Genomic DNA, 24,249 nt, shown 5'->3' with positions numbered 1-24,249 from the left:
ACAGCTGTCATCATGTATCAATATTTGTTTCAGCTGACATCAGATCAAGCACATTTGTCTTACCTATATTCGACCATTATCTAAATATGTTACTCCCATATCCGATGACAGCTGTACCACTTTTTACCTTTTATTTTTGGTTTATTGGTAGTTTGCTGTACTAATTTTACTTTACAGTTCTCCAACCTTCTATTGGCTTAATAATTCAGCCCATAATTTTCTTAATTCATCATAACATTTAGTAGGATATTAACATTGTTTCACATATTTACTACAATTATTTTTCAACTATCCTCACCCTTATAGTTACTGGCACTTTGTGTAACTTTCACATCCATTTATGCAAACTTAATTTATGTATTTCAATACATAAATACAACTTATATATACTCTTTCATCCTATTAGTAAATTAATAAGAGGAGTTTACCTCAATATAGTACGTGGAACACTTCCGTATGATACCCTCCAGAAATTAAAACGGAAAAAACGAAAAAATCGACAACTTACCGGTACATTAAAGTAAAATATAAATAATTAAAGTAAATTATAAATAATTAAATAATCAATTTAACACAATTCAAAACAATTAAAATTCAAATTAACGCAATTAAAAGAATCTAACGAAAATATTCAAAACGATTTTCCTTCCTGAAGCTGACAATGCTTTTCGACCGACTGTCGTGATCACAGGAATGAAAATTATCGAATCAGGCTAAACCTGCAACTTAAATAGTGATTATGTGTCTTCGCGCATGCGCGTAAAGGTCCACGCATCGGAGATCAAATATGGCCGCCGAACATTAACAGAATTCTCGTGTAATTTAATTTCAACGGTTTCTGCAATTAATAGTCGCGTATAATTACGTTGAACGTTAAGTATTTTGGCCTCGTTAAATAAAAAAGTATGTTTTTCGTTAATGGCATGAAAGGCTAATTCTGACGCTGCTGAACGAGAAGCACGAACAGAGGCTTCGTGTTGATTTACACGGATATTAAGAGAAAACCGCGTGGAACCCTGATAAGACGAGTCGCAATCACCGCAAGAAATGTTGTATACTAGATCATTAAAATGCCTATAAATATTCAACGACGGATTCTGCTTTAGACTCAGAAATACAAATATTAACTAGCAGATTCTTGAACAGGGGTTATCCCATTAACACTATAAATCGAATTAGGGTACAAGCTAAGGATAGGATACAAAATACTGCACCAATCAACAATAGTAATATCAAAAAATACTTTATTTCTGTCCCATATGTTGAACAGTGGCACAAACAGCTTAACAGATTCTTTAAAGATACCGAATTTAAAATTATAGCTAGGCCTATACGGAAGTTACACACTATACTGAACAATCGCTCGGTTCTTTCGGCGTTCGCAACACAAATTAATGATCTAGTATACAACATTTCTTGCGGTGATTGCGACTCGTCTTATCAGGGTTCCACGCGGTTTTCTCTTAATATCCGTGTAAATCAACACGAAGCCTCTGTTCGTGCTTCTCGTTCAGCAGCGTCAGAATTAGCCTTTCATGCCATTAACGAAAAACATACTTTTTTATTTAACGAGGCCAAAATACTTAACGTTCAACGTAATTATACGCGACTATTAATTGCAGAAACCGTTGAAATTAAATTACACGAGAATTCTGTTAATGTTCGGCGGCCATATTTGATCTCCGATGCGTGGACCTTTACGCGCATGCGCGAAGACACATAATCACTATTTAAGTTGCAGGTTTAGCCTGATTCGATAATTTTCATTCCTGTGATCACGACAGTCGGTCGAAAAGCATTGTCAGCTTCAGGAAGGAAAATCGTTTTGAATATTTTCGTTAGATTCTTTTAATTGCGTTAATTTGAATTTTAATTGTTTTGAATTGTGTTAAATTGATTATTTAATTATTTATAATTTACTTTAATTATTTATATTTTACTTTAATGTACCGGTAAGTTGTCGATTTTTTCGTTTTTTCCGTTTTAATTTCTGGAGGGTATCATACGGAAGTGTTCCACGTACTATATTGAGGTAAACTCCTCTTATTAATTTACTAATATCATTATCAACGTAGAACATATTGAGTATTACAGCTCTGATTCATACTATCTAACTCTTTCATCCTGTAATGCTTCTTTGCACCTTTAGGTGCATCTGTCATACCTGACTTATTAATCTTTCATTTACTGAAACCATTTCATCAACTGAATATATCCTGTGTAACTTTTTAAACATTACCTTTAATGAGTTACATTTAATATTCATTTATATATATATATATATACAATATGAAAAATGCTAAATTACTTTTGTTAAAGATAACTAACTCAGTAATAAGGCAGTCAAAATTTAGTAACAGATAATTGTGTTCCAAATTTTCCATTGATTCCAGATTTTTTATTTTTGTGTAGTATACAAAAAAAAAAAAAAAAAAAAAAATATATATATATATATATATATATATATATATAAGTATAAATATATTTATATTTATATATATAAATATATATATTAGTGGCTCTGGTTAGCAGCTAAATGATGCAGAGTTTGTTTCATAGGATGCCAGGCCTAAAATAATAAATAAATAAAGGAAAAGAATTAAATAAAAATTAAAACCGAAGTCAAAAGGAGTTCAGTTCATTAAATTGAAACCTAAAACAAGAGTAGATTAAGATGACAGTCAGTGTGTGCCAGTTGCAATAAACATTAATAAATAAAAAATTTATATACTACTGTATATAAAATTGTGGGTAATTATAGCAGGTTTCAGTACAGTGAGACCAGTGCACCTGTTTCACTGTACTGAAACCTTTTATTATTACATACCTGAACCCAGTAGTGTTTACATAAAATTGTGTATTTATTAATGTTTATTGCAACTGGTACACATTATTGTCATTTTAATCTCCTTCTAGGCTACAATTTAGCCAATGTGTGGCCATTGTATTAAAAAATCATTAAAAATCTTTTTTAAAAAATTGCTTATTAGATTATTATATACAGTGAAACTTCCCTTTAACGGACAGCCATGGGGAATGAAAATCTGTCCGTTAGAGAGAATAAGCAAAAAAAGAAAGAAAGAAAAATCGTTAAATGTTTAATGTAAAGTTAAATTAAATGAACAATATTTTTGTAAATAATATACATACAATTGTGCTATGCATATTATGACTTTATCTTAAGAAAAATACATACAGTAATCACTTATTTTCTTCTGCACCTTCTTCCGGCTGATAATTTTGTTTTCAACAATTGTTTGGAGTGAAGAAACCATCGAAAGACCTTCAGTATCTTCTTAAGCGGCGAAAACATTTTTAAACTTTTGATTTGTATGAGAGCTTCTTCTATTTTCATCGGTGGTTCGTCATTAATATGTTCTTCGACAGAATGACCTCCTTCCATTTCTTCATCCTCGTGAGGAACTTCTTTGAAAAATATCGATGATAATGTCGTTGATATCTAGAGCACCATCTTCTGTAGTGAGGTTCGAGTCTATATCTTTGTAGCCAGGGTCACTTGTAACTGAAGTATCGTACATTATCAATAGATGTTGAAGTTCTTGCTCTTCTTGGTGCTCCACATTGCCGTTCACAATTTAAATTTTTGCGTTTGAGAAGCCAGACTTTACAAAACAGTTCACCACAGTTTGTTTTCTAATTGCATTTACTGAAAAGGAAATCCATTGAATCGCATCTAGGATGCTGAGTTTCTTTGCAAGGTCACTCGCACATGTTACATCGTTCATGTTTGCAATGAGATGTCTTAAAACACATTTTCTGTAGTGAAGTTTAAAATTTTTTATTATCCCTTGATCCAAGGGCTGACACTCTGCAGATGTGTTTGGTGGCAGAAAAATGATTTGAATGTTGGACAATTCAATGTGCGGATGAGATGCAGCATTATCCATGAAAAGAATAATTTTTCTGTTTTGACGAATCATATTTTGGTTAAAGTGACTTATCCATTCCCTCATGATATCTTGTGTCATCCACGCTTTTTTATTAGACTTCCAGTCAACATTCAAAAGATTCAACTTTATGCCCTTGAAACAACGAGGATTTTGTGGTTTTCCTATAACAAGAGGTTCAAAGTCTCCCAGCATATTTGTACACAATAGTACAGTCAAGCGTTCCTTTGAAATTTTTCCGCCCTGGCAATTTTCATTTTTTAGACTCATTGTTTTTTCAGGAAGAGCTTTAAAAAACAACCCTGTTTCGTCACAGTTGTAAATATCCTTAGCTTCAAAATCACGACATAAATCTTCCAATTTAACGGTCCACTCTGTTTCAACCCCAGTATCAACAGATCCACCTTCACCACTTATGGTTTTCCAAGAAATTTTATGGCGAGTTTTGAACTTGTCTAGCCATCCCACAGAAGCTTTGAACTTATTTACTCCCATAGATTTCGCAACCTCCAAAGCCTTTTCCCTAATAATAGGCCCATTAATGGGAATTTTTTAGCACATGCGCGACAAAACCACTCATACGTAACATTGTCAATTTGAAGTCCAACAGTTTTCAGGAATGATTTTTGAACCTGATCATTTCCGTGTTGCCAAAATTGTTTGAGCAGTTCATTTTTTTTCTTTAGGATGTCGCTTACCTGCGCCTTCCCGATTTTGAATTTTGCAGCAAGATTGCGAACACTATTTTTTTGCCGATCATACGCATTAATGAGTTCAACTTTATCTTTTAAAGTTAAATGTTTACGAGAAGACATTGTGCACTTCACACGACACTGAACAAAACTGAAAACCGAAACTGAAAAGACGAAAGGCCGACTATGTTCCCCCCCCCCCCCTGCACACACCGAATTCATCAGAAGTTCTGAAGGTCACTGTTGAACAAAAGCCAAGAATTAGGGTTGAATTTGAAAGTGTCTGCAATTCTGCCCAGACACGATAGGAGGGAGTATATGATGAGAGTCTTGTCGATCAATTCGGCCCTGGAAAGATTGTGCAAGGCTCAAGGGGTAGAATTTTTTTCAGCCTGGACTGTACTTGTTAACAGGAGAGATTGCTTCTACAGGGATGGGATACACTTAAATAGAAAGGGTGCAAGAATATTTGCTGATGCTATCGAGGCAGTGTTAGGTGGGTCAGAAAACTGCTAGCTTGGGGGGAGACAAAGACCAATAGATTGACAGTAGCCACTGGCAGAGTTGAAAGAGATTCATGCACTGCTTCTATTAGAATGAGCAGAAGCCTGAAAAACAAGATGCATGATATTTCAGAGACTGCTGGGAGCCATTGCGGTACAAGTAAACACATGGATTGTGTTAGGATAGCTAAGAATAGAAACAGGTGCAGGTATACTTGCATGCACACCAATGCTAGGAGTTTAGTAAACAAATTTGATGAATTTGAGGTATTGCTCAAAACATCAAAGGCAGATATTGTTGGGATATCAGAGACGTGGTGTCACACAGATATAAGGGATGCAGAACTGGAATTTGGGGAGTACAACGTCTACAGAAAGGATAGACAGGATAGGAAGGGTTATGCTATTAGTTAAGAAACACATAAAAACCAAGGAAGTGAAGCAGTCGACATCGCTGGACAGTGTAGTGTTGAGTCAGTTTGGTGTGACATAAGCATTGGGAGATCAAAATTGAGAGTAGGAGTGTGTTTTGGCCTAATGACTCTGATGAGTATAATAAGAAACTGTACAGGGAAATAGAGTGGGCCAGTAAATCAGAGAGTCTTATAATGGGAGATTTTAATTTCCCATATATTGACTGGAATTTGGGGGCTGGTCACTCACACACCAGCAGGGCTTTTGTGGATTTATTGGATGATTGTTTTCTACATCAGCATGTTCGGGAGGCAACTAGAGGGAGTAATACTCTTGATTTGATTATCAGCAGTGATTCTTCATGCATTAAGAATCTGCAGATAAATGAACCACTAGGTGGCAGTGATCACAGTGTGCTGAAGTGGGATTTACTCAAAGAGGTAACTACCATTAGGGGTAAAGGGAAGGAGTATTGCTTTCGTAAAGGCGACTACAATGGACTGAGACAGTATTTAAATTCTATACAGTGGGATCAACTGATGATATTGCCAACAGCAAATTCAAAATGGGAAGCATTCAAAGAACTTATCTTGGAAGCTACTAGGCTTTATATACCAACTAAGAAATATTGTTCAAGGTTTAGGCCAAAATGGATGTCAGATGAACTAATGAGGCATATGGCCGAGAAGAAAAATGCATGGGATACTTACAAATTAACACATGACACAGAAGCCTATGATAGATACAAGTTGATATGCAACCAAGTTACAAAGGAGGTTAGGCAGGCGAAGGCAGATTACGAGAAATCCTTGGCAAGGGATGCAAAGAAAAACAGCAAAGAGTTCTTTATTTATGTAAACTCCAGAAGGAAGGGAATGAATCAGATTGGTCCACTTGATATTGATGGGTCAACTGTTGATGATCCTGCTCAGGTAGCTAACAAACTAAATGAATATTTTGCATCGACATTCACACATGAGGAGTTATTCAGCGAGGGGAATGCCAGAGGTGTATTCAACTCTAGCAGTAAGCTACAAAATCTTGAAATAACTGAGAGTAAAGTGGAGGAGAAATTGTTGAAGCTAAACACAAGAAAGGCACCCGGGGTGGTGGGATCTATCCAGTTATATTAAAGGAGGCAGCAAAATAAGTAAGCAAACCCTTAGCCATAATTATGAGAGCTTCCTTGGACTCAGGGGAGGTACCCATAGACTGGAGATGTGCAAATGTGACCCCAATTCACAAAGGAGGATCAAAGGCTGACACAAGTAATTATAGACCTGTGAGTTTAACTTCTATTCCAGGAAAATTAATGGAGGCACTGGTTAAAGAAGCACTGCAGGATCATTTAGACAAGACTTAAGTTATAGCTCGGACACAGCATGGTTTTGTTAAGGGGAAGTCTTGCCTGACCAGTTTGATTGGATACTATGATGCAGTCACAAAAGAACTGGATGCAGGGAATAGCTTTGATATTATATACTTGGATCTTAGAAAGGCTTTTGATACTGTTGCTCATGGAAGACTGCTACACAAATTGGAGCAGTGTGACATTGGAGGCAAATTGCTGCTATGGATAAAGGGGTGGTTGAGGGGGAGAAGACAGAGAGTGGTAATCAATGGACACTGCTCATTGTGGACTAATGTTATTAGTGGAGTCCCTCAGAGCTCAGTGTTGGGTCCATTATTGTTTTCTGTATTTATAAATGATATTAATGATGGTATATCAAGCTTAATGTCCAAGTTTGCAGACGATACAAAGGTTGGGGGTTGTCAAGGACACTACTGACACTATGCTGCTGCAACAGGATCTGGAAAGGTTGAGGAGATGGGCTGAGAGGTGGCAAATGAAGTTTAACATTGACAAATGTAAAGTACTACACATGGGAGACAGCAACCCCAGAGCAACGTATCAACTCTGTGGTACTACACTGACAGTGGTAGAGAATGAAAGGGACTTGGGGGTGGTTGTGCAGGCAGATATGAAGTTCTGTGAGCAGTGCAGACGGGCTGCAAGAGTAGCTCATGGAGTATTGTCAATGATATACAGGAATTTTTCCAGCAGGGATAAGGAGGTGATTATTCCCTTGTATAAGGCAATGGTCAGGCCACACCTAAGGTACTGTATACAGGTCTGGAGGCCTCATTTCAAGAAGGATGTAGAGCTGCTGGAACGAGTACAGAGAAGGGCAACAAGATTAGTGAATGGAACAAAGGAGTGCTCTTACGAAGAAAGGCTTAAGTTTTGCAAATTACAGTGTCTGGAGACTAGGCACCAGCGAGGTGATCTGATAGAGGTGTATAAAGCCTTGAATGGTTTGAGCATGCTCAATGCTGATGGGATTCTTCCTCTAGCTCAGAATAATCACCTGAGAGGGCATAAATTCAGAAAAGACAGATGTAAGATAGACGTGCGGAAATTTGCCTTTAGCCAGCGGGTGGTTGGTTGGTGGAACAGACTTCCATCCCTTGTCGTGGAGGTTGATAGCCTAAATAAGTTTAAGGCTCAGCTGGACAGATATTTTGAACGAACAGAGGGGTGAAGTGGAAGTGGGTTTTTTTTTTTTTTTTTGGCTGATGCTGCATAAGCTTGCTTTCTTGCATCAAATGCTAATGCTAATGCTAAGTTTTACACGTGCCTTAAAATTCTTGAAAAAGGGTTTACGTAAACCTTGATAAAATGCAGAGAATCGGAAATAGAAAATAAACAAACGATTGAGGCAATACGTGGAAGAAACGTTCCTAGAAAAAGGGCCGTGAGCTCACCCGCTGTCCGTTATGGGGAGATCAAATTAAGTGCTAATCTAAACGAAACAGTGCAGATTGCCTGTCCGTGTCCGTTACAGAGAATGTCCGCTAGACAGAAGCTGAAAACACGTTAAAACCAATGGAGGTGAGTTGGGGAATTTGAAAATGTCCGTTGTAGAGAGATGTCCGTTGGCGAGAGGTGTCCGTTAGGAGAAGTTTCACTGTATTTGTAAAAACATAAGTAAATTACCATATTGCACTGAAAAAATAAAGTATAAGAAGGAGGAAAATGGGGGGGGGGAAGAAAAATGTAGCGATGAAAATAAATGGATTTGAACTGAGGATTTGAACCACAGTCTGCAGCGTTCCCACCCGGCTATCACAATCGTTGTTTCTTTATTATCGAAATATTTACTTAAGTTTATATTTTGCTATTCAGCCATCTTTCATAGCATCTTTTTTTGTATAGAAATAATAATTAATTATGAGTATCTCATACTAATAATCAATGAATCGATACAGTATCCATCACAACTACAAAACTGTAGAAAATTCTCCAGGAACTCTTTACAGTGTTCCGGCCTGTTTCCATGTTCATACAATGATGGCTCCACTTTCTGCGCACTTTACCATGTAAAAAAAAGTTAACATTATCGCCTATGGGAGTGTCCACTCTGTATCTACTACTCTGGTTTTAATGTCATTCACTCCTGATCAGTTCACAAACACAAATGATTCATTGGTTTTTGAAGTCTAATCTGGTGAGTGTGATGATCATGTCTGATAGGTAGCCCTCTTTAAACTTTGAAGTGTTGAAAAGTCTTCATATGACACATATCATTTTCCCTGAAAGCTATTTTTAACATTTCATGGGTTTTTGTTGATGAGATCTACGCATTATTTTTTCCCTAATTTAAAACAAAATTTCAAAATTTTCTACTTAATAAAATCCAGTGGGCATTTCATTTTTAAATTTGAGAATAATGCATAAAACACATGCTAATTCAGACTGCATACAGATAAACTAGTGATTTATGCATAACTATTTCTAGATGAAATCACTAAACACATTGCAATAAGTTGCAATTCAGTAAACAATAAGTTGCAATTCAGTAAAATTCTACAATTTCTAGATGCAAAATTAGTCCCCCAACTTTTTGATCTTCTCTTGTATGATCACAAAAGGACAGATTTAAACTTTATGTGAAATATGAGATTATTCTTGTGGCATGTGAGAATAACCTTCTGCGAATTTGGTGAGGGGTGGATTTGCTGTAAAGATTCTAGTTGATTGGAGGAAATTTGGGGTGGAAATTATATGAATATGTGCAAATAAATTTAGGCAAAAGCCCTAAATCTAATTGAATTTGTTTTTTCTTACTATTGCATGTCTATCATCTCTATCATCACTGAGTAGTTCAGGTCTTCACAGTGCCTGCCTATCTACTGATTAGAAACCAAAAAAAGGATGGACCCCCAGGTCTGGATGGTAGCATACACTATTAAATATAAATAGCAATATACTTCTCCACTGGAATTATATCGCTATTTATGCAGCATTTTTTTTTTTTTTTAACACTAGTTCAATACTAAGAAAGCTCAAGGCAGTGTCTTCACAAAATAGTAAACCTAATTTGCTCACTGTTGTTACATACAAACTAAGGCTATGTCCACCGTGTACAGTGACTTTTTTATAGATCTTGTAGCACAAGACTTTTGCCCTATATTTATTTGAGTAAATGTAGGGTATAAAGATATGAGATTGATGCATTAAGTGGCATAGCTAATTTGCTTATTGCTATACATATTGAGGTTATCCTCTACTTGTACAGTAATTGTTTTATAGCATGAGACTTGAAGCTCTGTGTTTACCTGAGTCTGTAATATCAATTAATTTATACATGTAATTCCGAAACCTTTGTAGCTTAGATATAGATTTTTTTAAAAAAAACAACCTTCTGGATAAGTCTCTTCTTATCATCCATAGATTTCAGGGACTAAAAGTGTAAATTATCCTCAGCCATCCAGATCAAAAAAAATATATATATATATTGTTTTATTGATCTTCAGTCCAATGATATAAGTCCTTTATTTTCACATGTTCAACAAATTAGTTTCCATTTCTGACAGGTCATTCAGAGGAGTCATCCATATAACATCCAACCCAAAATGCCACCAGTCAGGTAAAATCTTTTGCAGAAAAATCCTCATCACTATATCTTTGATAGATTCTCACATGTGACAATTGACATTCTCATATTTCCCACACAGTTTAATCAAGTACCTGTCTGTGGTTGTAGTTGAGTCTAGAGATCCTTGCTCAGAGTTACAGATATTTAATTTTAAATATCTGTGTGATAATTAGATGACTATTGTCAAAATATAAATTCAATATCTTCAAGTCTTCTAACAAAGTAATGGAATAATAAACTTCATATTTACGAAAATTTTTATTTTGTTTCTCAGAGCAAACTAAACTAGAATTACAATTAATAAGCTTTCGGCTGGGAGGCAGCCTTCTTCAGATTGAATACATGAATGGCAGTTGGAATAGAGATGTGCACTGCCAGGATGGTGCGTGAGGCGTGTGGTTAATTGTTTGTTGATGTTTGTGGCTGTGACATATGGTGGTGACGTGGCCAGCGTTTGTCTATGGATAGAATTACTGCCTCTGTGATGAGGTTAACTTGGCAACCACTGTTCCTGTTCAAAGAGGCATCCGAGCATTTTATATTTAATGATTCCAACCAGGTGCGCTTTAGGTAATGGTGGGACCTGTCCACAACCACGACATCGCGGTGTGGGTCGATGTCATGACGGGTTGTCCAGACATGCTCGGCGATAGCTGAGTGTTCTACATCTGCCAAACGGATCGCCCTTTTATGTTCTGAGAGACGTTTCTCGAGTCGATGTCCAGTCTCTCCAAAGTAGCAGCTGGTGCAGTCACGGCAAGAGATGCGATAGACCAAACCGCTCTGTAGAAGAGTGGGGACGGGTGTTTTTACGTTGGAGATAAGAGAACGCAGTTTCTTGCCTGGGAGTTGGATGCATTTTATCCCATATGATTTTAGGATTCTACTGTTGTGACAGATTGGGGTAGTATGGGATAAATACCCTCGTGGATGACTCGTCACTGTTGGCGTTGCTGTTGGTCGTCACGTTGTCACGTGCCTGTAGATCACACCTGTCAAGGACGTCGATGGGATAGCCACACTTCATAAGGTCTACTTTGACTCTGGTGATCTCTTTGCATCTCTCATCTGCGGAGCTGGAGTGTGTCCAGGCGCGAGTTAGCAAGGTTCGGGCAGTGGAGAGGAGGTGGCCCCACGTGTGTGCTGACCGGAAGTTGGTAAATTGGCCAGCACACATAGGTTTGCGATAAACCGTCGTCTTCAAGCATGTGTCTTCGCGCCAGACAAGTGTATCTAGGTATGGTATAGAGTTGTTCGACTCCAGCTCAATCGTAAACTTTATGAGGGCGATAGTGAGTTGAGGTGGGTTAGGAGTCGTTGACCTGAGTCTCTAGGGATGATAATGAACACATCGTCTACATAGCGACACCAAAAGGCGATGTGATCTGGCGCGTGTGTAAACGCATGTCCCTCTAACTCCTCCATCACGATGTTTGCTGTGGTAGAGCTGACAGGGGAACCCATGGCTGTGTCATGTATCTGCTGGTAGATTGAGTCGTTAAACTTGATTGCACCCCCTGTTAGGCGCCTCCGTAGCCAGGTGGGAAGGAGCAGCAGTGCGTAGCACACGCTTCTTGATTAGACCGGGGTTCGAGCCCGTCACCACCAAATACGGAGGATGCGGAAAGGTCATTCAGGGAATGACCACCGCATATCCCGGAGCAATATGGCCTTAGTTGCTAATGCTCCTAAAAAAAAAAAAAAAAAACCAAATAACCAAATAACCCCCTGTTAAGCACAGTCTGAGGGCAGCGGAAATGTCATCAGGCGTCAGCCTAGTTCTGTCGCTAAGGGTTTCATTGTTGTCCAAAAAATCACACAGTCAACCCGTAATCACCTCCGTGCCTCCGGGTGTCAGATCCCACGGTTTTACGGCCTGCCGAAGGTGCACAAAGAAGACACACCAAGACCAATTGTATCCTGCTGTGGATCACCGACTTACGAGCTGTCCAAGTTTGTCTCGAGACTTCTTTCTCCTCTAGTTGGCAAGACCACCTACACCGTCTCCAACAGTGTTGAGTTCATAGAAAGGATCCACTCTATATCCATCTCACAGGATCAAGTCATGGCTTTGTTCGATGTAATATTGCTATTTACCTCCATCCCAGTGGAACTTGCCATCTCTTGTGCAAAACAACTCTTGGACAACGATGAAACCCTTAGCGACAGAACTAGGCTGATGCCTGATGACATTTCCGCCGCCCTCAGACTGTGCTTAACAGGGGGTGCAATCATATTTTAGGCGCCTCCGTAGCCAGGTGGGAAGGAGCAGCAGTGCGTAGCACATGCTTCTTGATTAGACCGGGGTTTGAACCCGTCACCACCAAAAACGGAGGATGCGGAAAGGTCAAGGGAATGACCACCGCATGTTCCCAGAGCAATATGGCCTTAGTTGGTAATGCTCCTAAAAACCAAAAAAACCAACCAAAAACCAAAAACCTAAAAACCAAACAACAACAACAATCATGTTTAACAACTCAATCTACCAGCAGATACATGGCACAGCCATGGGTTTCCCTGTCAGCTCTATCACAGCAAACATCGTGATGGAGGAGTTAGAGGGATGTGCGTTTACACACGCACCAGATCACATCGCCTTTTGGTGTCGCTATGTAGACAATGTGTTCGTTGTCATCCCTAGAGACTCAGGTCAACGACTCCTAACCCACCTCAACTCACTATCGCCCTTCATAAAGTTTACGATTGAGCTGGAGTCGAACAACTCTATACCATACCTAGATACACTTGTCCGGCGCGAAGACACATGCTTGAAGATGACGGTTTATCGCAAACCTATGTGTGCTGGCCAATTTACCAACTTCCGGTCAGCACACACGCGGGGCCACCTCCTCTCCACTGCCCGAACCTTGCTAACTCGCGCCTGGACACACTCCAGCTCCGCAGATGAGAGACGCAAAGAGATCACCAGAGTCAAAGTAGACCTTACGAAGTGTGGCTATCCCATCAACGTCCTTGACAGGTGTGATCTACAGGCATGTGACAACGTGACGACCAACAGCAACACCAACAGTGACGAGTCATCCACGAGGACATTTATCTCATACTACCCCAACCTGTCACAACAGATCGGTAGAATCCTAAAATCATATGGGATAAAATGCATCCAACTCCCAGGCAAGAAACTGCGTTCTCTTATCTCCAAAGTAAAAACGCCCGTTCCCACTCTTCTACAGAGCGGTTTGGTCTATCGCATCTCTTGCCGTGACTGCACCAGCTGCTACTTTGGAGAGACTGGACGTCGACTCGAGAAACGTCTCTCAGAACATAAAAGGGTGATCCGTTTGGCAGATGTAGAACACTCAGCTATCGCCGAGCATGTCTGGACAACCCGCCACGACATCGACCCACACCGCAATGTCATGGTTGTGGACAGGTCCCACCATTACCTAAAGTGCACCTGGTTGGAATCGTTAAATATAAAATGCTCGGATGCCTCTTTGAACAGGAACAGTGGTTGCCAAGTTAATCCCATCACAGAGGCAGTAATTCTATCCACAGACAAACGCTGGCCACGTCCACCACCATATGTCACAAACATCAACAAACAATTAACCACACGCCTCACGCACCATCCCGGCAGTGCACATCTCTATTCCAACTGCCATTCGTGTATTCAATCTGAAGAAGGCTGCCTCCCAGCCGAAAGCTTATTAATTGTAATTCTAGTTTAGTTTGCTCTGAGAAACAAAATAAAAATTTTCGTAATGAATCCAGAGCACGTAGGCCTTTTTTACTAACTTCATATTTAATTAATTTTCTCTCTTCTTGGTTTTTCATTCTTCTTTTCCTTGCTTTCTTTCTAGACTACACAGATTGAAAAAAACCAAAAGAAGGTTGGAATTGATGATACTATTCCAACTCTTTACATTTGTGTCCATGAACTGTCCTCAAACAGCATTCCAAGTATAGCACAGTGAATTATCCTATCCTGTTAAAACAAATGCCAAAGAATTGCTGCATCATAGGTTGCACAGAATTGTCCAAAAATGTTAAGGTAGGCATTGTGTTCGTGGTTCCTCTTTACCTGAAAATTCTTATTACATGAATATTCACTGCTGATAATTAGATGACTATTGTCTTCTCTTTTTGCCTCTCTAACATGCTGATATAGCAAACAGTTGTCCACGAAATCCAGATATATTTTGCTTCTGAGTGAGCAGAACAAGTTCCAATCATTGTCTAGAATGTTAAAATTCCCTGTGATAATATACACACTGGCTAAAAAAGTACAAACCTTTGTATTAAGACAGTCATAGAGAGAGAAGTGCAAATAAATGTGAATAAATGCAAAGAAAACTGATTTGGTGTGATGATGATGTGTTGCCTAGTTGAGTATGAAGACTGCACAGGCTGTTTGACTGCAGTAATCTGAAGCCAGAATGGGGAAAATGCATGAACTAGTAGACTTTGAAAAAGGTCTTATCGTGGATACACGTTTAGCAGGGGCCATGATTCAAGAAACGAAAGACATAACTGGTTTTCCAAAGTTTTTTTTTTTTTTTTTTGAGATGGATGCTTTCAAAAGCATCCATCTCAGAGGTTTTTAATGACTGGAAAGCAAGCAGTTCTTCCACATCTCAAAGGCATAAATGTAGCAGAAAAACAATACTTCAAGAGCAAAGCAGTCGTTCTCTGAGGAGGACTATACAAAAAAATAGGACCTCCAATGTGCAGCAAATCACATCTGAGTTCAGCCAAGCCAAGAACTTCCCTATTTCAACTCTTAGTGCAGCAGATTGAAGAAATTGGGTATTGGCAGTTGCCTGCGTATTCAGAAGTCACTTCACACCCTTATGGGCTTATGTCAGAAGAAGAGTTCCAAAGGAATAAGAACCATGTTGTTTCTCATTTTCTTTTAAATGATATTGATGAATGGATATAAGGTGTGACCAAAATTTTGCAGATGTTATCGAGATTGGGAGAATGGTTAATGATTAAAGCTAAGCAGTACTCCTTCAGGATGACTTGGATAGTTGTCAGGGGGGTGGTCAGGAAAGTGGCAGCTATATTTTAATGGAGTGAAATACAAGGTTCTGTAATAGCAACCCAAAAATAACTTAGCATATGTGGTGTTGAATTAAAATCAGAAGTGGAAGAAAGGAATTTGGGAGTTTTGCATATGGGTAGGTATGACGTGCTCTGAGCAGTGTAGACAGATGGCAAGGTATGTGATGTGGTCCTTGTCATTGATTTATTGAAATTTTCTTTTAAATAGGAAGGTCATAATCCCACTCTATAAGGTAATTGTAAGCCTGCACTTGGATTACACTGTCCAGCTGTACTGATCAGAAGATTGTGATCCATGATAGCACCTAAAAGAAACACCAAGCTTCTTGAAAAGGTTCCAAGATGGGAGATGTTCTTGGCTAGATTGGCAAAAGGCACCCATATGAGGAAAGGCTTTGAATGTATGGACCACAGATAATGGACTAAGATACCTTAGAGGAGATCTGATTCAGGTCTGTAAGACTCTGAGAAGGGATAGTAAAATGAATGAAAATGAAATTTTTACAGTTAAAATGATACTAGAACTGAGAGCCATAAATTAAAATATAGTGGAAAAGTTTTACGCTGGATTACAGAAAGTTGTTAATTTCTGGAATAAGCTACCACCATGGGTAGTTGAGGCTGATACCTTTGAGAAATTCTAAGGTCAGCTGTGTATAATTACCTGTGTGAGGCGGGGGAACAAAGATATTTTCTTTTTATATATTTTATTTTTGTTATATATTTATTTTTTATTTTTGGCTTGTGCAGCAAATGCCTGTGGATTTCTTGAACTATTTGGCTTAATACCATTTAGGGTAGTGGAAAATTAAAAAGACCTGGGAGTAATTGTGTAGTCAGATATGAAGTTCTCTGAACAGTGGACAGGCTGCCAGGACTTTGTGTATGATCTACAAGAATTTTGCTAGCAGGGATAAGGAGGTGATTATTCCATTGTATAAAGCAGTGCTCGTGCCACATCTTGAGTACTGCATACAGGTCAGGAGGCCTCATTTTAGGAAGGTTGTAGAGCTGCTGGAGTGAGTACAGAGAAGGGCAATGAAGTTGGTGAGGAGAACAAGGGGTGGGGTGCTCTCTTACTAAGAAAGGCTTCAATTCTGCAAATTGAAGTGTCTGGAGACTAGGCACCTGTGATGTGATCTGATTGAGGTGTTTAAGGCTTTGGATGTACTGAGCAAGCTCGGTGCTGTTGGGATTCTTCCTCTTGCTCAGACTACATAAGTGAGGGGACTTCAATTCAAATTGAGGAAGAATGGTTGCAGAATAGATGTGTGGAAGTTTGCCTTTAGCCAACGGGTGGTTGATTGCTGGAACAATCTTCTGTCTGATTTTGTGGAAGTGGATAGCCTGAATGAATTCAAGGAAGAATTAGACAAACTGTTGTTGGTGAAGGAATGGGAAGTTTTTTTGGCTGATGCTGTATAAGCTTGCTTTCTTGTATAATTTGTCACTATTAATTGCATAAAAACATTTTAGACAGGGAACAGAAATGTCAGTCTATTATTCTCTTCTCTAGATTAAAAAGACCTTTAAGTTAGTCAATTTCAAAAATGCACATATTTATCTGCTAGTTATGTATAAAAATATTATTAAAAAACCATTATTACATTTAACAACCATTTATTTTGTGAGTACACTGCATTCAACTTTTAACTGTAACCGCTTATTCTCCTTGTAGATTCCTAGATTCCTTAGCCTTCAGCTTTATTAAAGATGCTGTATTATGATTCTGGCACATGTTTTTTTATATGAAGTGCATCTTCATTTTTGGAAAATACAACTGTAGTAAATATCTCTCAACATTATTATCCTAATAATGTATTGAAACGGGTGATTTACTGTTGTCTTAGGATCAATTTTGGAAAATACAGCTGTAGTAAATATCTCTCAACATTATTATCCTAATAATGTAAGGGTTTTTTTTTTGGTTTTTTTTTTGGTTTTTTTTTTTTTCCAAAAAGAGACAAAACGGTGATTTACTGTTGTCAAAGGATCATTTTTAGAAAATACAGCTGTAGTAAATATTTCTAAACATTATTATCATAATAATGTATTGTTTTTTTTTTTTTTTTTCCAAAAAGAGACGAAACGGGTGATTTACTGTTGTCAAAGAAACGATGCTCCCTTTGCCTGGATAAGTACTGCCATATAACTTCTACATTGTGTGGACATTTATTTTGCTGGGCATGTATTGTTGAATGGACCAATAAGAAGGTGAGTTATTTTTCTAATTATTATACTGCTGAATGTTTGGTGCAATATTATACTATATTGCACCAAACGTAGTAGACCAATGCAATAATACCCCATTGACAGTTCCATCCCAGAGAGTTCCTCGTTATCAAGCAGTGGATAAATTGCAAAAATCTGATCCTGTTGAGATGAAGCAATCTCCCTACAAATGATACCACTAACTCAGAAGATATGCTTGAAATACATGCAGATGATGATATGGAAGAAGGCAATGACTCAAGATGCCCAAATTTTTCAAGAAAAGAAAAATCAAAACCCAATAGATATAAACAAGCCACTCACAAAAAGCAGACAGTCTCCTCTTCCACTCACAAGACAGTCTCCTTTTCCACTCACAAATAATGGAACAAATCGTACAATGAAATTGCAGAGGTTTTTGCAGCAATATTGATGATATCTGTGAACTAATGCACCATTACAATACTGCTGCCATACGCTTACAAGAAACGAATCTAACAACAAAAATATCCGTTTCAGTCAAAAACTATACTATTTTCAGAAAATATCGATCTGAAACTAATAGCCCCCCCATGGAGGAATAGCTATACTGGGGGAATCACGAGTCCCCTCCAGGCACATTCCATTGCAAACCACATTAGAAGCTGTTGCTACCCGTATAGTAATTGGTATCGCATTAACACTGGTCCCAATTTACCTTTCGCTGAACCAATCATGTACAACAATTCAGCAACTGGTAAATCTAATTTCTCAATTACCATCTCCTATTTGTTTACTAGGAGATTTTAATGGACATCATCCATTATGGGGTTCTCTGTCTCAGACAGACGTGGTGAACTTATTGAAATGTTACTTGACCGAGAGAATTTGACACTATTGAATACTAGCTTACCCACTTACATCCATTTTTCTACTGGGTCAATCAGTGCAATATATCTCTCAATTTGTTCTCTGATCCTCTTCCCAACTATAGATTGGGCAGTACATGACAATCCTCTAAATAGTGACCACTATCCACTGATCTGTAGTATTCAAACAAACTGAAACAAAAACAAAATGGAAATTTTCCACAGCAAACTGGACGAAATTTACGTCATGTATCTTTTGATGATGACATCATAGAGTCTTCTGCTATTGACACTGTCACCTATCATATCACAATGCAGATACTAACAGCTGCAAAAGCCGCCATCCCACAGTCTCAAATAAGAAACCATCGGCATACCATCACTGGTGGAATGGTGATTGTAACAAAGAGAAGAGAGTAAAAAACGCAGCATGGAACACCTTCTGCAAATATCCCACCACTGCCAACCTTATTAACTTCAAGAGACTGAGAGCTAAAGCTTGTTATATCCGGCGGAAGGCGAAAAAAGACTCGTGGATAAAATTCGCCTCTCAATCAACAAAGATACTGATATCCAAATAATCTGGGAAAAAATAAAGAAGCAAAATGGTAAATATCATATGTTGCCTTCTCCTATTATTAATTGTAATGGGAAGGAGATCTCATCTGCTGAGGAAACTGCCACTGCCTTAGGAATGGTGTTCTGTGAATTGTCCGCCTATCATGTTCTGTGAATTTTCCGCCAACTGCATATCAGGCGTCTTTTCAAAAAATTAAAGCTGAAGCTGAGAAAAGGAAGCTGAACTTCAAAACTACATGTCCTTTACCCTATAACCAACCACTCACAATATCTGAATTGGAAGAATCTATATATACCTCAAGAAATAGCTCTCCTGGTCCTGATGGAATCTACAATATAATGCTTCAACACTTCAATCAGAACCCAGAATTTAAAACAAATACACCAACCATTTAACTATAGTGGTTTAACTACACTGTAAAATAATATATGCAAAAAACTGATTTACAAAATAAAATTTGCGATAAAAATTTTAAAATATACAATAAAATATAAAATATTTAAAATACAATAAAATTAAAAGCGATAAGACATTGACTGAAGCTTTCGGGGGCTTCCGCCTCCTTTCTCAACAACAATGATGTTTAAGCAACACATCCTTAAGTAACAGGCTCACAGCACACATGGCTGACCAGGCGCATGCTCAATATTTCTTCCATGTGAACCAGAACCGGAAGCGGCTCGGGAGCGTGGAAATATAAAACGCTCGTCTTTTGCCAGGACCATGGCTTCCAGCAGGGGGTGAAATCGAACACCCCTGTCCCTATTCATACTATTGTTCTCAGACAAGCCTATCCACAAACTCTCCAGCCACTTACGGTCCCAGAACCTATGCGCCCGGTCAATGCGCATAGGTTCTGGGACTTGTCTCCAACGGAGTCTTTCTCTCATGGTCATTCCATTTTCAACCTCATGTTGTTTGGCATTACAATAATGCACAATGGGACGATCTGCAAGATTTCTTTTCTTCTTTCCTTGGTTGGATTACTGTTTCAAAACTTCCGATGTCAACATTTGCTCAGACCGTGTCAGTGAAATTGTTCTTGTAGGGATGGAATCCTTTATTCCATGGTTTTCCAATAAATGAGCTAACGCTGCTCAAGAGAAGAAGGTTGCATATCGTAATTGATTAGTTTCAAAATCTTCAGTTACAATTTCTGCCTAAACCAAAGCTTGCAACAATTGTAAAGCAGTTATTAATCGGGCCAAATTAGATTTCGAACAGTCTCAGATTAGAAAACTTTCTTCTTGTCCAAATGGTAGCCAAGCATTCTGGTCTCTTTCTAAAGCTATTGGCCACAACTTTTGCCCCCCTCTCTGTTCCCACCTCTGTCAAAACCAGATAGTTCTATTGCCACTTCAGTCAAGGATAAAGCTGACCTGCTAGCATCCGATTTTTCTTCCAACTCATGTATTAATGATCTTGGTAAAACACCTCCCACCATTCCCAACACACTCCATTCAATGCCTACTGTGGTCTTCCATCAAAAGGATGTCAGAAGAATTTTGACGAATCTTGACTTAAATAAAGCTCCAGGTCCCAATGGTATTCCTCCTCTTGTTCTCAAAACCTGTGCTTCTGAACTTACTCCTGTTCTGTGTCACCTTTTCCAGGCACCTTCATAGCCAGGTAGGCAGGAGCAGCAGTGCGTAGCACATGCTTCTTGATTAGACTAGAGTTCGAGCCCGTCACCACCAAATATGGAGGATGCGGAAAGGTCAGGGAATGACCATCGCATATCCCCAGAGCAATATGGCCTTAGTTGCTAATGCTCCTAAAAAATAACAACAACAACAACCACTCTTATTCCAAAGGAGTTTTTCTTTCTGCTTGGAAATTTGCTCATATCCAGCCAGTTCATAAAAGGGTGACTAATCCCTTCCATCCAGCTATCGTCCCATTGCAATTACTTCTATCCTTTCTAAAGTAATGGAAAAATTGATTAACCGGCAACTCTTAAACTATCTAGAAATTTTCCATCTGATCAACGATTGCCAGTATGGATTCCATCAGTGTCAATCTACAGGTGATATTCTGGCTTATGTTACCCATCTATGGACTAATTCGATGGAAAAGTTTGGTGAAACACAAGCAGTTGCTCCTGACATCCCAAAGGCTTTCGATCGTGTTTGGCATAAAGGTCTTCTAAACAAGCTTCCATCTTATGTTTTGACAACTGTTTTTTGTAATTGGTTATCCAGTTTTCTCTCTGATCGCTCACTGAGGGTGATGATAGATGGCTCTCTGTCTTCTAACTTCTCCACTAATGTTGGTGTTCCCCAAGGTTCAGTTCTTTCTCCCACTCTTTCTGCTTGTACATTAATGACCTTCCATTGACTGGAAATCCTATCCATAGTTTTGCTAATGATAGCACATTACATTCCACTTTTCAGTTTGAGAAACCTTGACCTGCTCAAACAACTTCAACTTCTCGAATATACACTACCATCCAGGTAATTCTCCAGTGGGGGCAAAGATAACTTAGTTGATTTATCTCGCAAAAAAAGGATTCTTCCGCTCCCATGCTCTTCTTCGATGACACTCAGATTTCTAGGCAAGATGATATATCGCTATTGGGGATTACCCTAACTTCTAATCTCTTGGCGTAAGCACATTACACATATTGCTTTCTCTGCATCTAAAAAACTGCATTTTCTCTTTCGCTCTCCATGTTACTTTTGTGGCAAGCAACTGTTCACTCTGTACAAATCAAAAAATCTTCCCTACCATGGAATATTGTTCCCTCATCTGGGGTGGTGCCCCCAAAACCTCCCTCAGACTTCTAGATTCCATTCAGAAGAGGGCAGTTGGTTTAATTAATGACTCATCTATAACAGTCTCCCTGCTCTCTGTCTCATAGAAATTTCCTTTCTGCTGCATGCCTTCTCTGTGGATACTTCCATGGACATTAGCATTAGTTGAGGCATATGATGCAAGAAAGCAAGCTTATAGAGCATCAGCCAAAAAAAAAAAAAAAAATTCTTCCCATTTTATCTATCCGATAACCCCAAATATTTGTCTAGTTCAGCCTTAAATTTATTTAAGCTATCAAGTTTTACAACAACAAATGTAAGTCTGTTCCAGCAAATAACTACCTGCTGGCTAAATCCAAACTTCCACACATCTATTCTACAACTGTCTTTAATCTATGCCCCCTCAGGTTCTTAATCTGAGCAAGCGGAAGCTGAACACCATTCAGCATTGAGCCTGCTCAAACCATTCAAGGCCTTGTGCACCTCAATCAGATCATCTCGCAAATACTGTGAAAGAATATATATGAAATAATCATATATATATTCTATATTGGATATATTCTCTGAAAATATTCCATAGATACTTCTTGTTCTGAATTGGCTTCTATAATTCCTGATCTCTCTTTCAAAGAAGTCCAAACACGTGCCGTTACCACTCGACATCCTTTTACTGTTCAACTTCAAACTCACAGAACCAACTTTTCTTCTTCCTCCCTTATTCATTCAACTTCCGTTTTCTGTAACAACCTTCCCTCATATGTATTTCCTGTTAATTATAATCTACAGAAGTTTAAGTCTAACATCAACAAATATCTTATTTCATCTTCTCACCCTCTAACCCCTGCACATTACTAAGTACTATAGATTCTAATACTTCTTGTGTTTGGAGTTTTCAAAAAAAAATTATATCAAGTTTATTTTTTGCATTCAATTTCTTTGTGACTGCACCATAGTATCCAATGAGATTGGTCAGACAAATTTTCCCTTTAACAAACCCATGTTATGTGTGTGAGTTCCTGTCTGGATGGTTCTGCATTACTTCTTTAAGGTAACAGGTCTGTGACTACTTATATCACTCTTTGACCCTCCCCTTTGTTAATTGGGGATACATCCACACATCTCCAGTCCACGGGGACTTCTGAATCTAAAGATGCTCTCATAATTATGGTTAATGCTTTGCTTATCTCTTTTGCTGCCCTCCTTAATAAAATTCTTTAGATCTCATCCACTGCTGATGCCTTTCTTATGCTTAACTTCAATTTTTCTTCCACATTCCTCTCAGTTATTACAAAATCATTTAATAACTCCCTGTTACAGTTTGATAAACTTCTGGCATCCACTTCCCTAAAGAATTCCTCATTTGTGAATGTAGATGCAGAATACCTGTTTAGTTTGTCAGCAACCAGCAGGATCATCAACAGTTAATCCATTGATATTAAGTGGACCAGTGTGATTAACCCCTTTCTTGTAGCACTTATATAAGTAAAGAATTCTTTTCTGTTTTTCTTTACATTCTTTGCCAAAGATTTCTCATAGTGTGCCTTGGCTTGCCCTAACCTGCTTTGTATGCATCCCATGCATTTTTATTCTCTGCCACATGTCTCATTACATCATGTTGTCTCCATGTAGATTTTATCCTAGTGAAGTATTTCTTAATTGGTATGAAAACCTAGTAGCATTCTATGGCTATTTCCCTGAATGCTTCCCATTTAAAATGTGTTGTTGGTCGCACTGTATAGAATTTAAAAAATGTCTCAGATTGCTGTAGTCTCCTTTATGAAAGCATTCCTTACATTCTTGAGGGTAATTACATCTTTAAGTAAATCCCACATCAGTACACTGGTCACTGTCATCTAGTGGTTCTTTTTTCTGCAGATCCTTAAAGAAGAATTACTGCTGATAATCAGATCAAGAATCTCTCTCTCTCTCTCTCTCTCTCTCCCCCTCCCCCCAAATTCATCAAATTTATTTACTGTATGCATAGCATTGATGTAAGCAAAAGTATATATTCACCTGTTCTTACTCTTAGGTACTCTGAAACAGCCCTTGTTCCTAGATGACTCACACCACACCTTGAAATCCCTTGTACCTTGTTTTCTGGGCTGCTGCATGTTCCAATAGTAGCAGCCAAGAGTCATTTTCAGCTGCACCTGTGGCTGTTGTTAATCTGTCAGTCTGTGTATCCCACCCAGCCTAGCAGTTTTATAATCCATCTAACAGTGCCTTGATAGCATTAGCAAATATTCTTGCAACCTTTCTATTTAATTGTATCCAATTCTGTAGAAGCAGTCTTTTCTGTTAAAAACACAGACCACACTGAGAAAAACTCTACCCCTTGAACCTTGTTTAAAATTGTTTTTGGGCAGAATTGC

The 24,249-nt window shown here is 38.4% G+C and overlaps 1 protein-coding gene across 1 annotated transcript in view; it reads left to right on the top strand.

The window, feature by feature from the left end:
• The window catches only part of LOC150080815 (peroxisome biogenesis factor 10-like), a 133,948-nt gene that overhangs the window by 98,598 nt on the left and 11,101 nt on the right, over positions 1-24,249 (top strand). Inside the window, exon 7 of the mRNA XM_090380829.1 lies at positions 17,567-17,699. Coding sequence (XP_090236955.1) covers positions 17,567-17,699 — 133 coding nt within the window. The remainder of the gene's footprint in view (positions 1-17,566; positions 17,700-24,249) is intronic.

This window comes from Mastigoproctus giganteus, chromosome 9 (genome assembly GCF_048544385.1).
Source record: "Mastigoproctus giganteus isolate SK-2022 chromosome 9, ASM4854438v1, whole genome shotgun sequence".
NCBI classification, from domain to species: domain Eukaryota; kingdom Metazoa; phylum Arthropoda; class Arachnida; order Uropygi; family Thelyphonidae; genus Mastigoproctus; species Mastigoproctus giganteus.
Note: the sequence above shows the minus strand (reverse complement) of the source record. Positions and strands in the feature narration are given on the sequence as shown.